This window comes from Pan paniscus, chromosome 1, assembly GCF_029289425.2.
Source record: "Pan paniscus chromosome 1, NHGRI_mPanPan1-v2.0_pri, whole genome shotgun sequence".
NCBI lineage: Eukaryota > Metazoa > Chordata > Mammalia > Primates > Hominidae > Pan > Pan paniscus.
The window spans coordinates 148,340,452-148,355,779 of record NC_073249.2 but is presented as its reverse complement, the minus strand read 5'-3'; the positions used below and the strand labels follow the sequence as shown (position 1 = coordinate 148,355,779).

Genomic DNA, 15,328 nt, shown 5'->3' with positions numbered 1-15,328 from the left:
TATTTGGAGCATAACTAATATTTTCTTAGTGTAACTATGTGTTTGATGTAGGTAATCATATCTGGAATGAGCCAGAGGTTTGAAGTAAAATGCCTCAAATTCCTTTTGTGCCAAAGTAAGGCATATATACAAACATAAGATTTTATAGATGTGTTTTCTTCTTCTAAGACTTTTAATTTGCCTACTGATTTTTTAATTTCCACCACTGCCAAGGAATAGAAATAATAAAATAAGGATAACTCTTAGGTGAATACAAAAGTTTGGATTAAAAAAGTAAAAACAAAGTCCAAAAGGACATCTGAATATTAGTCTAAAGCAGGGGTCCCCAACCCCCAGGCCCAGGGCTTTTAGGAACTGGGCTGCACAGTAGGATGTGAGTGGCAGGTGAGCAAACATTGCCACCTGAGCTCTGCCTCCTGTCAGATCAGTGGCGGCATTAGATTCTCATAGGGGCACAAACCCTACTGTGAACACATGGGAGGGATTTAGATTGCACGCTCCTTATGAGAATCTAATGCGTGATGATCTGAGGTGGAACAGTTTCATCCCCAAACCATCTCCACCGCCAAGGAAAAATTGTCTTCCATGAAACTGGTCTCTGATGCCAAAAAGGTTGGGGACTGCTGGTCTAAAGAATAAGAGAAAAAGAACTACTGAAATGAAAATCATGCCATTCATCATGGGACAGATAAGAAGAAAGATAAAAGGTACTGAGCATTGTTTTATTCCATCTATCACTATTAGTGAATCTATTAGTGATACTTTTTTACAATTACCTTTTCATTCTGGGACAGATAGCTGTCCTCTGCACATTCATTGTTTTGACAGCCATCCTTCTGAAGGACACCTTGGTTATGTGGAGTTTAACTCATTTGATTTTCCTATTGGTTATATCTGTTGTTATGGGCACAGGAGATTTGGAGCAAAACATTTATTAGTACCAGTTCCTACTTTTTTAAAAAGATGCTAGTAAAAATATAATTTTAGAAATATTGGATGAGAGTGTGCTAGAATCAGCTTGAAAGACAACTAGACATAGGCAGATGGAACTAGAATCATAGAGAATTAAAAATGAGCTCTCCTAGTGCCATGGAGGCTAACACACAAATCCTTAGTCATCATCTCCAACTATTCAAATCTTGACTCCACCATGTTTTTGTTCGGCTTGACCTAGAGCAAGTTAACCTCTCTGTACCTCAGCTTCATCTTAAAGTACAGATAATACTGCTTCTCTCAGAGGTGTAGCAGGATTAAATGAGATAGATAATAGATGTAAAATATTAAAACAGTGCCTGAAACATAGTAAGTACTCAATAAATGTTAGCTATTTTTTAATCATCTTATTCATAAATACAACATAGCACCACTGGGAATGGTGTAGTGGAAGACAGATTTGGAATCCAGATAGACTTGGGCTGAAATTTTGCCTTTGCCACTCACCAGCAGTGTGAACTTGGGCAAGTTAATGTGTCTGTGACTTGGCTTTCTTTTTGGCAATAACAGAAAGATAGCAACCACCTCTAGGGGTTTTAGGAGGATGAAATGGATTAAAATATATAAAGTGATAACATGACTTTTTCCTTCCCTTTCCTCCTTCCTTGAAGACACATTGGGGTAAAGAAATTCCATGATCCTTGCTGTGCCTAAGCCACCCCAGTGGACGTGGTCTTCTTGCACCACCCCTGTGGCTGGAGGTTTGAGATACTGACAGGTATATTTGATGGCCAGAAGTAGGTGGGTCAAAGCTTCTTTAAAGTTGAATCGAACTAATTGATTAGTCAGTGAGTTTGATTTAACAAGATTGAACTAACAACCTATTGTGCAGAGGATGCAGGGATGGCAGAGCTTCTTTAAACAAGAGCAAGTCCTCTAAGACAGAGACGTCTCTGTTGTAGCACCTTGAATCCCACCACCTCCATCCCAGTTCCCAAACCCTTCTGGGATCTGGCCCAGGTAGGAGTCTCTACATCCCTGCTTCCTTCTCTTCACCTGCCCCAGTGATCTTCAACTGTGGCCCTTCCTTAAGAACAGCAAAGGCTTATGGGGAGATGTAAGGTTTATCACCATAACAATTAAAAAAGTTAAAACTCACTTTAACTTTACTAGGATTTCTTATCTGGAGTAAATAGAAACTTTTGGGCAGACTAGAAGTTAAAGGTCATAGAGAGTCTGAGGAATTCCTTGAAATAAAAGTTCACATAAGTTTTCTTTCCTTTTATTTAATTAATTAATTAATTTTTTTACCTTAAATCCAACTTGACTCTTTGGACCTGAGGTTGCCTGGCCTGCTTTCTGTTAACCCTCCTAACTCCTGTGCTTGTAATTGCCTGTTTCTTCTTGTCTTCCCCAACTCAACTGTAGGAGTCTCTTCCTAATGATGTTCTACAAAGTAGAGGAGTAGGATTTGAGAAAGTTAAAGACATAGTTCCTACCCTCAAGACACAAGGGACTATTATACACATACTGACATTATCTCATTTCAACATGTTCTACATATTATACTGATATTATGTTTATCAATATTAAAGGAGTGGTGTCACACATAACGGCTGTATAGAATGAGACATTACTCAGCTACAGAGAGATCAAGAAAGGTTTTCTGCAGAAGATGGGACAAGGGTAGGAGGATTTAGATATGTAATTTTTAGTGAGGGAAGGGCAGGGAACATGGCATGTTTTTGGCATTTGTGAAATATTTTGTAACTAGAGAAAACAAAATGCAATAAGAAAAATAAATAACTAGAGACTGGAAAACCACTTGGGAGTCTATAATATGATGTTTGCTTTTAAAGCGATAAGACACTCAACGAGAAATGACAGAAAAACAAGGTGTGGACGGAGAGGCAACATGAAAGTGGATCAAACAACTTATACATGGGTGCTGGCTCAGACGTGACATCTGAGGCTCCAGAACTGGAAGTTTATGCCATCAAGTAAATTTTTATATATATATATATATATATGTATATATGTGTATATATATGTGTGTATATATGTGTATATATTTGTGTGTGTATATATGTGTGTATATATACATACACACATATACCTTTTTGTTTTTTGAGACAGAGTCTCACTCTGTTACCCAGGCTGGAATGCAGTGGTGTGTGATCTCTGCTCACTGCAACCTCTGCCTCTCGGGTTCAAGTGATTCTCGTGCCTCAGCCTCCTGAGTAGCCGGGACTACAGGCATGTGCCACCATGCCTGGCTAGTAAATTCATTAATATCGAGTCACAGATATGTCACTGTAACTCCGTGTATATATGTATATTTATATATCCATATTTTCTAAGTATTTGAATAATTTGAAAAATAAGCAGGGAAAAGTGAAGGCTGTCTTACTCTACATATTCACTGAGTAAAAATATTAAGTAAGAGGTTATTTCTTGTAATGTACTATGAACTCGGATCAATCCACAAGGGAATATACAAGGCTAATGTAGTCCTGGAGGCACAGATAGTAGTTTGTCCAAAAGGAAATGATGCTCCATTGAGCTTTGTAGTTATTGGACCATATATAGAGTTAGTTTATTTCTGTCCAGTGTATTTTCTTAAAGAAAGATTGAGAAACTAGAATATAAGAGGTAGGGGTTTGCAAACCATTTTGTATGAAAAGCAGTTGAAGAACTATAAGACTAGTATTATTTTAAGATATGTGAAAGGCTGACATTTAGTAAATGGATTGATTATCCCATGATGCTCTAGAAAACTAAATTAAAATATGTTGAGTAAATTTTAGCTCCTGGTAACAGAAAACATTCTACAACTCATACAGCTCAAATGGAAAAGATTTTTTCCTGAGTAGTGCTGAGACTTTCTTCTCACATACTTAATGACATCGCTAAGTAATTTCCACTTTGTATGGAAGTCTGGACTAGATAACATTTTCCTGTACCCTGTAAGATTTGTGATTCTGTCTTCTCATGAGAGGTGATGTAGACAGTCCTCTGTGTGCATAATAAACGGAGCCCGTTGTTTCCTTCTGTTCTCAGAATCCCTTCAGTTACATTTCTGTTTTACTCACATTAACTTGGGTCTTGGCGGTAGTGCCATCTAGCACAATGCCTAGATACAGCAGACACTCAAAACTACTTGCTGCTAGATTGATTTACGTTTATGAATATGCAGAGGAATGGAAGCATAATTATCAAATTTACCATTGCTTTGAATAGTAAACAGCCACAGAGCCCTGACTCTGGCCAACAGATATACAGACATGGGGGAGAGATGATGCAATAACATCCAGAATAAACCTTAGCAAACATGGGCTCTATTATCTATGAGTAAAGTAGCCTGGCAGATTCATTAACTTTGGTGATGTCAACAGTTGATAGAATTGTTTTAGGTGGCCCAAATGAATGGAGATTCATTGTATTACCAGCCTATTTTATTCTTTGCAACCTGGCAATGAACATATACTATCCTTCCTCCATGCTTCTTTGACCTCATTCTTTCTCTTATCTTAGTGTCCAGTGTTTTACAGTTATCAGGTGAATTAATTTTTTCATAGAATATTCAAATACTTTGTCCTGTCTACTTCTCAGAATTCTAATCATCAACAAAGATATACAATTGTAATGTGCCAATGTTCACAGGAAGAGATTTTAGAAAATAACCCATATTCCTTTAGCTCCATGTACTGGGTAGCTCTTGGAAACTGTATGAAAGACTGTGTGAATGATGAGACTCTGTACGTAAGTGTCTGGAATACAAGTGCAGGTGGGCTAGACGGAGAATAATGTTCTCAACGCTTGTCAGGAGACTGTTGCCAGAGACCAGAGAAAATGGCTTCGACTGCTTTTGTCGAACCAGCTTGCAGACATCCTTGTTCTGACCCCAGCTCCCACATGTCTCTTGCCAGCCTTATCAGGGCTTCAGTTTTCCAGGAGATTCTGTGGTAACTTCAGTGCTGCCCTACTCACATCCATAGAGATGTGCAAAAATAATCCACATTCGTTTGGATTCTTTAGTAAAATAGTATATTTCCACAAATTTCTTAGGGAAAAAACATAATTTATAAAAGCAATGCATGATCTATCTAAAAATTAGTGAATTTGAGGCAAACAAAATGAGGAAATCAAAAGTCTCTGTAGTTCTGCTCTCTAGAGTTGACCAACGAAAACAATGACATACACTCCAGGCTTTTTTCTATGCACAAAATTACATATTTGGTTTTTTTTCAAAAATGGAATCACACAATCAGTACAGTTTGGCAATTTGCTTTTTAAAAGGTTAACACTGAATCACAAACATTAAAGTCCGCATATATCTCAATTATGTGAAAGTGTTATAATTTATCTTCTGTTGGATACTTAGGTGGTCCTGAATTATCAATATTATGAATGTATTTGTTATTACTAATATACTAATGATAAAGGATATTTCTTTTACAGAAATACTCTCCCCACTTTATTGGTGGCTGAATGATTAGTGCTTCTCCCAAGTCAGGCTGTGGAATAACCTCTTTCCAAGGCTGGGGTTAGGGGTTAAAGGTGGGGAGAGAGTAATGATGAGTGCTTGGGCAGTGCCCTAGTGTTCTGGGGAGAAGCCTGCGCACTGGGCTCCCTCAGAAGAGGACTCTATGCCTTCCCACATCTGGTGACCACACTGCTGTTTGTAGAGGAGAGAGGAGAATCAGAGGAGTGTGTGCCATGTAACTCAAAACAAAAGGAGTTACACAAACAAAAGCTCAGGAGGGCATGGTGCATCTGGGAAAGATGAGGCCTTCACAGTGGTTGTATCATAAGGAATTTGCAGGGGAGATGAGATAGATGAGATTATAGAAATAGACTTCAGATGCATCATCAAGGAGCTAGCTGAGGAGTTTGTACTTTATTGTGTAGACAATGAAGGTTTTGATAAAGAACATTTATTCTTCAACCATTGGTATCATCAGGTCAAATTAAGATATACATTTCTTTCTAGTAATGGGTCTTGATTTTCTTTGTATTTGTGTTTTGGTCTTTGTTACGTCATCTTTTAATGGTGGCACAATGGCCCAAGCTTCACTTTTCAGTTTTACCTTTTGTTTACCTATTTCTTATTTGTTTGTATATCCAAGATGTTTTCAAAGCCACCTTATTTGTTCCACAGCTGTTTGTTTGGAAGTCAAAGCTGGGATCAGTGATTTGCTTAGTTCTAACATGTAGCTGGGACAATTTATAGAACTGATTCCATGAAATGATCTCTTCAAAATCATGAGTGGTCAGGAAATGGACACATGAAATCACAAAATACATTGTTACGGTTAAGTCACAAATGTAGTGTAGAGAGAAACTCCTTTCCTCAAAGTCCTTAGAAAATTCCATTGCATACTTTTTGGAATGTTTTAGCCAAGTTAAGGCTAAGGCTAAGAGATGTAGAAAGGGAAATAGAAAATTGAAGAGAGTGGTATCCTTGTAGTTAACAAGCAGAAAATCTCAAAGTAAAATTTGTCATATACCATTTGCAAATTAATATCAGATGCTCTAAATTCATTTTGTAAAACTATTTGTTAGCTTATCTATAATTTATTTATTTAAAAATACTTCATTGAAATAAAACAAATGTGTGTTGGCTTTGCATTTACTATTCTCAGAAGTATGAGAAGGTCAGTTACTGATATCAGTGTTTGTTCTCCCTTAGGTGATTCTGTTTATGCATATTTGACTTACTATAGAAGTTATCATTTTTGTACGTCTAATGTCAATTTGAATTAAAATGATTCAGTTGTCTCCATCAGTGTTTCTGCTATCATTGATTTCTTTCTGTCAGTATTTTGAACAATAGCATCACTCTGTGGAAAGTGAAATGAATGTCATCTAGCATAGCTAATTTTTTAAAAATTATAGGATTGAAAAGGCTGCATCAACTAATTTTCCTGTTTTCTTCTTTTCTAGGTTACAATGGCCAACATTGGAATAAATGGAAATCATTCTCTGGAAACCTGTGAAACAACACTTTTTGCTCTCCGAATGGCAACATGGAATCAAATCTTAGATCCTTGGGTATATATTCTTCTACGGAAGGCTGTCCTTAAGAATCTCTATAAGCTTGCCAGTCGATGCTGTGGAGTGCATGTCATCAGCTTACATATTTGGGAGCTTAGTTCCATTAAAAATTCCTTAAAGGTTGCTGCTATTTCTGAGTCACCAGTTGCAGAGAAATCAGCAAGCACCTAGCTTAATAGGACAGTAAATCTGTGTGGGGCTAGAACAAAATTAAGACATGTTTGGCAATATTTCAGTTAGTTAAATACCTGTAGCCTAACTGGAAAATTCAGGCTTCATCATGTAGTTTGAAGATACTATTGTCAGATTCAGGTTTTGAAATTTGTCAAATAAACAGGATAATTGTATATTTTTCACTTGTTTTTGCCAGTGGGAGGAAGACACAATGAAATAATGCCATGGGAGTCACACTGAAAGCAATTTTGAGCTTATCTGTCTTATTTATGCCTTGAGTGAATCATCTGTTGAGGTCTAATGCCTTTACTTGGCCTATTTGCCAGAGAACATCTTAATGCAGCCTGCATAGTGAAATGGTTATTTTGAGATCACCGCTCTGTAGCTAACCCTTATAAACTAGGCTCAGTAAAATAAAGCACTCTTATCTTTTGATCTGGCCTATTTTGCCCCTCATTGTGTAGCCTCAATTAACACATGCATGGTCATGACACCCAGAATTCATGACGGTTTGTTATAACAACCTCTGCATATTCCAGGTCTGGCAGACAGGTTGCCTGACCTTGCAATCCTATCTAGAATGGGCCCATTCTTGTCATATTTGACAAATAGGACTGCCTACATTTATTATTATGAAGGTCGATTGTTGTTGGAAGTGTTTTTTCATGTCATAGATTAGCAATTTTCAAATAATCATTTTTTTCTCTGAAAATTTTGTGTATGATTGCACAATAAATAATTTTTAGAGAAACAAAGGCTCTTTCTCAGCACATTGATGGGCAACTAGAATTACAGCAGTTTCAAAACTCTACCATGGATAATGCAAACAAACCGAAGCTACATGCCAGTGATAGGTGCAAAGAATATTGGCAAAAGGTGCTTTACCTTGAGCCATTATTTGTGTCAGAGAACAAAAGAAACAGAATCAATATATAAAATTCAAAGGCTATCTGCAGCTAGTGTGTTTCTTCTTTACACACGTATACACACAGACATCAGAAAATTCTGTTGAGAGCAGGTTCATTAAATTTGTAAGATGGCATATTCTAAAGCCTGTGCTACCAGTACTAAGAGGGGAAGACTGGCAATTTGCCAAGCACTTGGGGATTATTATAACAATTAACTAGGAGATCAAGAGATAATAATCTCTCCCCAAATTTTCCAATAATAATTGAGACTTTTTCTTTGCTTGTTTGTGTAATTCAACCAAAAGAATTTCAGTACTCATTCAAATTGTCCTAGGTCTATCAGAAATTAGGGTAGGTTGTCCTGCTTTATAATAGGAAAATGTATTTCTGTATAAGAGTTCTTTGCTTTCATTAACTTGGATTCATTTAAAAATTAATCTTCCCTGTTAGGCTGATTTCAGATTCTCTAGGAAATCTGTGTAATTCAATGAGACTTAAATTATTATGCTCATAAATATCTGCTTTTGATTGGTAATTTACATTGGAAATCATGTTAACTTTTAGTGATTTTTTTGTGAATTCCCATAAGTAAATCAAAAGGAATTAAGCAAATAGCCTCACTGAAGATTTAAAGGCAATAATTTTTCAGTAAGTTTAAAGAAGAGAAACACAAACATATTGGCACATGATATTCTTATTTTAAGGCCAGTAAATAATTAATAACACAAATTTAGTTTATTCTCATTTATAGAGCACATAGTAGATGCTCGATAAATACTTGCCAGGTTGAACTACAGACAAGAACCTCTTGGTGCAAAATGAACAGAGAATTGCAAAGTTTTGTGCAGTTTTAATTTAAACTGACAATTATAGGTTTTTGTAGTATATATGAGTGTATGTATGTATATACACGTATGAATATGTGTGATATATATTTCTATAGTGCATATGCTTTAAAAAAAGCTGCTGCAATTAGTGACTATTATTACATTACATAAATGCTCTCATTTGTTTCAAGAAATCTTAAAGCCCAGAAGACCTTTCAGATGGTTTATTTGCTTTCAGCAGAGAATTTATTTCATACAGTTACTTAAGAGTGCTGATGTCTTGTGAACAGAGATATAAGGAACCATTCTCCATCCTTCCTCATCATGCTAGGTACAATGCTTCTATGAATATTTCCATGTATTTTGACTGGGGAGAGGCATGGAGAAGAAACTCTCATTCAGGGGCTCCAGGATCCTTCTCCTTGAGGCTTCTAAATAAATGGCAGAATTCTTGCTGTATTGCCATGATGTCACCCTGGCCATGTGTACTGACTTGAGGAGATCTTGCAACATGGCCATGTGCAAGGCTTTAAGGAGTGAGAGAGATGTGTACATACCTTAGGAGGATTATCTATGTTATCTGAGTATACGTTTGGGTAACCAAATTGGTCTTAAAAATGATGTTAACCCAAGAAGTAGACATCAAAAATTAAAAAAAAAAAGGAATGTGTTTTCATTGTTTTAAGTTTTTCTTCTGAGTAAAACAAAATTATAGAAAACAAATGCAGCAATGTGCACATCTGACTTAAGAGTTTTATTTCTGTTATTATATGTGTTGCATGTAGCTTGGTGATTTACTGTGTAATGAATACTAGACTGGAACATCTACCAATAACTTTCATATAAATGTTCAAAGTAGAAGTGTATTTTTTCAGGTTTCTGGAAATAAATAGTAAAATAAATGGTACAAATAGTTTCAATAAATTTACCAATTTGAGTGTTTTCAGCTCTATTTCAAAACTCATAACTAATCTTCAGAATTACTGAATTTCCTTTTGAACTGGGTAAGGCATTATCCAAGCAACTTCACATACTATTTAAACCTGATTTCTCGGTAATTATATATTCTGGGCAAATAACCTAAACATGTCAGGATTTTTACAGGTGTTAGTGAATTTTTCTAAAAAGATGAGACAAAAGCAAAAATATCACACATAGGATTTTATGACTATGAATACAAAGATAGATAATGCTGATTCACAATTAGCTATGGGTACGTCCAAAACATCAGACTTTTTACTGATGGGTTAACTAGGTGAAAGAAATGGGCTCTTAATTTTTTTTTTCCCTAGAGGCAGAAAGTTGCTTCTAATGATCTATATAGCTAAAATGAAAAATACCTGAAAGTTAATACACACATATGTAGATATACTTGTGTTATGTGATAAATGTTTCTTGTTTGCACACTTTTGGACTTGAGAAATCGGCTTTTGTTTTGTGCCTACTCTGAGTTTAGAACCCAAATAAGAGCACTTGTTATATATAAAGTGTACTTTTTGTTAAAACTATTGCTAGCTTCACCTGTATACCATCATTGTTCCAAATTAAATAACTGTTTTGGGTCAGAATATAAACGCTGGGAATATACATTTTATTACTTCTTAATCTGGGTGTCAAAGATTTTACCACCTGGTAAATAATGTTGGACTTCAACTTGTTACTGGCACATTTTAATAATAGAAGAAACATGTTTTTCTTTGTTATGTGAATAAATGTATGTTGTCCTCTTCATACTTGTTGGATTGTATAGAGATTAAATAGTGATATGTATATTTTGTTGTTTGCTTTGGTATGCAACTCATGTAATTTTAGTGCTTTGACTAGCTTAAAACTTCAAACAAGTAATTTTATAATAAAGTTGGACTAATGTTTTTCAAGAGTGATTATTTTTAGGAGGACCATATAAAACTTGAAACGCTTGAACCTAAACTCCCGTTTTATCTGCTACTGGGTGAGAAGAATTTCAACTTATTTTCCATTATTACCTTTTGCTCTCCCACCCTGCCCACTCTTCTATGATATCTTCTCTCTTTTACCTGTGTCTCAACTTACCTAGGCAAGTCATAATTTAGATAGAAATCTGATTTCCCAAACCTCCAGGTTTAGATAGATCATTCAGAAAAGCCTCAATGTGTCTGTAATAAGAAACAATCTCCAAATTACAGCGCCATAAACTTCACAAAAGTTTGTATCTCCCACATGGTTCCTGTCCACTCTGAAGGGGAGCTCTGCTGCTGTAATCACTCAGAGAACTCAGGTGAAAAAACAGCCACCATTATATGTGGCTGTTTCTCAAACTACAGAGTATGGTGAATCACACACAGGCTGTTAGAATTTCCATCTGGAGGCAACACATATTTGCATACACTTCTCCAGCTAACATAAATAATGTGGCTTTACTAACTTCCCAGGGGGCAGCTAAGTGCAATACTATATGTTAGGAAAACGGAAACTAATTTGTAGACAGCACTAATGATTTCCACATTAGGTAAAAAAAAATTTTCATTCTTGTCTTCCTAATAGCATTTAAACAGAAACGATTTTTAAAAGTTGTTTTTAACATTTAGGAACATCATGGCATAGAAACATTTAGGACTCACTGTAAGTACTGACAAGCATGGTCTTGTAATCTGTAAAGATAAGGTAGAATAAATGAACTAAAAGAAATTTTAGATGGCTAAAAGGATTATATAATAGAAAGAGGGAAATCTTGGTTCTTAAAAATTCAGGCAATTGAAACATTTCTGTATAATACCAAGCATTGTTGCAGTATTGTCTGAAATGGTTGCTTTTCTAATAAATGAAAATGACTAAAATGTATTTTGCCTTTGCACTTTTAATTTCCCTATAATAGCATATATTTACCTTGATATAAAGGTAATTTACTGAGTTCTATCAAATTATTGGAAAAGCTGAAGTATAATCGCACTGGAACAAGATAAAACTGTACACTTCTTTTCTTTTCTTTTTCTCCAAGTGGGAATAGTGCCTTCATTTTGAACTCAAACATGACAGTACATGAAGTAAGTCAGAAACTTGGTAAAATTAAGTCTTAGCAATCTTGAGATGTAGTTTCATATAAACCAAATGTTGTGTTCTGAGCTTCAACTGAAAGTTATTGCACAGGATTTTTGGCAGAGCTGTCTTTCTGCCCTGCATAAATATAAACTGAAAGCAATGTGATGAAGATATGATATGTGATGATGAGAAAGTCATTTGAAGGTTTTTATGCTATTAGTCTCATATTTGCTAAAGTATATTTTCAGTAAACAATCTAGATAGTTTATGAGAAAATCATGAACATTTCACTTTATATTTATCTCATAATAAAGAAGAGGCAGAATACTGAAATCCGAAGGAACTATATCTTAAATTTAAAGTGCACTTCAAATTTTAACAAGGATTGAAACTCAATCTTAGTATTTCACATTTAACTTGAATTATTTTCAATGTCTGATTTGTAAAACCCCAAATTAACAAAATGCATTGTGTTGTTGTAGTGCTAAGCTCTACATTAAATGAGGTAATCTTGTACTAGTATATAGTTACATAATTTTATGTATATAAACTATGTATATAGTTACATAGTTTTAGAAAGTGAGGCCATGCTAGACATACTGTTGTACCGAAAATTTTTATTTCAATAGTCCATGTTAGTACATAAAAGTATTCTTTTCAACAGCTAGATAGTTGTATTAGTCCCTTTTCATGCTGCTGATAAAGACATACCTGAGACTGAGAAGAAAAAAAGGTTTAATGAACTTACAGTTCTACACAGCTGTGGAGGCCTCACAATCATGGAGGAAGGCAAGGAGGAGCAAGTCACATCTTACATGGATGGCAACAGGCAAAGAAAGAGCTTGTGCAGGGAAACTCCAATTTTTAAAACCATCAGATCTGGGGAAACCCATTCACTCATGAGTGGCATGGAAAGACCTGCACCCATAATTCAATCACCTTCCCACTGGGTTCCTCCCAGAACACATGGGAACTGTGGGAGTTACAATTCAAGATGAGATTTGGGTGGGGACAGAGCCAAATCATATCAATAGTATTACATAATATGAATTTGTATCATAATTTAAATAACAATTTTCATTTGTTTCCAGTTATTTCCTTTTTTCTTTTCTTTTTCCTTTTTTTTTTTTTTTTTTTTGAGATGGAGTCTTGCTCTGTCACCCAGGCTGGAGTGCAATGGCGTGCTCTCAGCTCACTGCAACCTCTATCTCCTGGGTTCAAGCAATTCTCCTGCCTCAGTAGCTAAGATTACAGGTGTCAGCCACCATGCCCAGCTAATTTTTTTGTATTTTTAGTAGAGACGAGGTTTCACCATGTTGGCCAGGCTGTTCTTGAACTCCTGACCTCAAGTGATCTGCCCACCTCAGCCTCCCAAATTGCTGGGATTATAGGCATGAGCCACTGTGCCCAGCTCCCTCTTTCAAATAATGCTATTTCAATATGTATGTTCTTATATTTCTATCTATCTTAGCAATTTGCAGAATCACCAGATTAGACATGCTCATTTTCAATGCAGATATGTACTGCTAAAATATGTATTGTGTACTCCCATTCTCTTCTAAGAAACAATGCTTGCTTCTTGGTATTAACCACTGTGTATTTTAGCAATCTATTTTTACCAGTTTAATAGACTAAAATTAAATCATATTTAAACCATACTTTATGTTACTTGTATATTCCATTGCTAATAAAGTTGAGGCATCTTTTCATACATTGGTAAGTCATTTATACCACTTCTGTGAATTTCCTGTTCTTGACTTTTTTCCATTTTCAATGTTTTTTTTTGACTTGCAGTAAGACTGTGTATATTAAGGATATTGACCTTTTATTTTTTATATATAATATTGTTTGGCTGTGTCCCCACCCAAATCTCATCTTGAATTCCCACATGTTGTGGGAGGGACCCAGTGGGAGGTAATTAAATCATGGGGGCAGGTCTTTCCCATGCTTTTCTCATGATGATGAATAAGTCTCAGGAGATCCGATGGATTTAGAAATGGGAACTTCCCTGCACAAGCTCTCCTTGCCTACTGTCATCCACGTAAGATGTGACTTGCTCCTCCTTGCCTTCCACCATGATTGTGAGGCCTCCCCAGCCATGTAGAACTGTAAGTCCAATAAATCTCTTTCTTTTGTAAATTGCCCAGTCTCGGGTATGTCTTTATCAGCAGCATGAAAACGAACTAATACAATATATGTTACAATTTTTTTTCCAGGCTGCCATTTTATTCTGCAGTGAGGGTATTTTGTTGGTTTGTTTTTTTACCATGTAAGAGTTTTACAAAATTTTACAAAGTTTTAAGTGAGACTTATCTTTTATAGATTCTTTGATTTGTTTCCTGTTTAGAAAACATTTCTCTCCTCAAAAATTATAAATATATCCCCATTGTCATTTTCTACAATTAGAGTTTTGTTTTATCTTTAGTTTTTCTAGATTTTATGGAATTTTTTTTGTGTGTCTCATGTGAGTTAGAAATTTAGTTTTCCCATAAACGTATAGCCAATAGACACCCCAATAGTTTTTAAGCTACATACTTGAAATCTTACTTTAGGTAGTGTATTAGTCCATTCTCACATTGCTATAAAGAACTACTGGAGACTGGGTAATGTATAAAGAGGTTTAATTGGCTCACAGTTTCACAGGCTATATGGAAAGCATGACTGGGGAGGCCTCAGGAAACTTACAGTCATGGTGAAAGGGAAGCAGGCATGTCCTACATGGCTGGAGCAGGAGGAAGAAAAAGAAGGGGGAGTTGCTACACACTTTTAAATAACTAGATGTCATGAGAACTCACTATCATGAGAACAGCAAGGAGAAAATCTACCCCGAAGATCCAATCACCTCTCATCAAGCTCCTCCAACACTGGGGATTAAATTCAACATGAGATTTGGGCAGGGACTCAAATCCAAATCATATGAGGTAGGTTTCTGTGACAGTCACTATGGGACTGAACAAAGGAGGACGAACGCCACTTGTGACAGTTACTACTAGACTGAAAGAAAGAGGATGAATGCAGTAATGAAAACTTAAGACAAAAGAATCTGTTTTAAAGAAGGGGTCAGGGGGCTCCTTGCTTCTAGTGGGCAAAGGCCTTGAGCTTCCACAGCCCTCTGTATTTATTGGGTAGAAAGAGCAGGGAGGATGAGGTAATGGTTGGTCAGCTGCTTGGTTGATCACTCATTCACATTATTGCTAACAGGCTTCAGATGTGCCTAATCACAAGAAACACTTGCATCTGAGGTGTGACTGCCCTCAGCACTCCCTCTGGGTGGCAGACGCAGTTTGTCAGTTTGCCAACATTCTGCATTTATGAGAAGAGTTTGCTGTTTACTCATATAGCCTCCAGTGGTATACTGAGCTGATCACAACCCTCATTCTTTCGGCCTCCAGCAGGTTTCCATTAGTCTTT

The 15,328-nt window shown here is 36.1% G+C and overlaps 1 protein-coding gene across 1 annotated transcript in view; it reads left to right on the top strand.

The window, feature by feature from the left end:
* The window catches only part of PTGFR (prostaglandin F receptor), a 52,686-nt gene extending 41,916 nt beyond the window's left edge, over nt 1-10,770 (top strand). Inside the window, exon 3 of the mRNA XM_003807774.4 lies at nt 6,880-10,770. Within this exon, the coding sequence (XP_003807822.1) occupies nt 6,880-7,161 (282 nt within the window). The 3' untranslated portion in view covers nt 7,162-10,770. The remainder of the gene's footprint in view (nt 1-6,879) is intronic.
* The last annotated feature ends 4,558 nt before the right edge of the window (nt 10,771-15,328 follow it).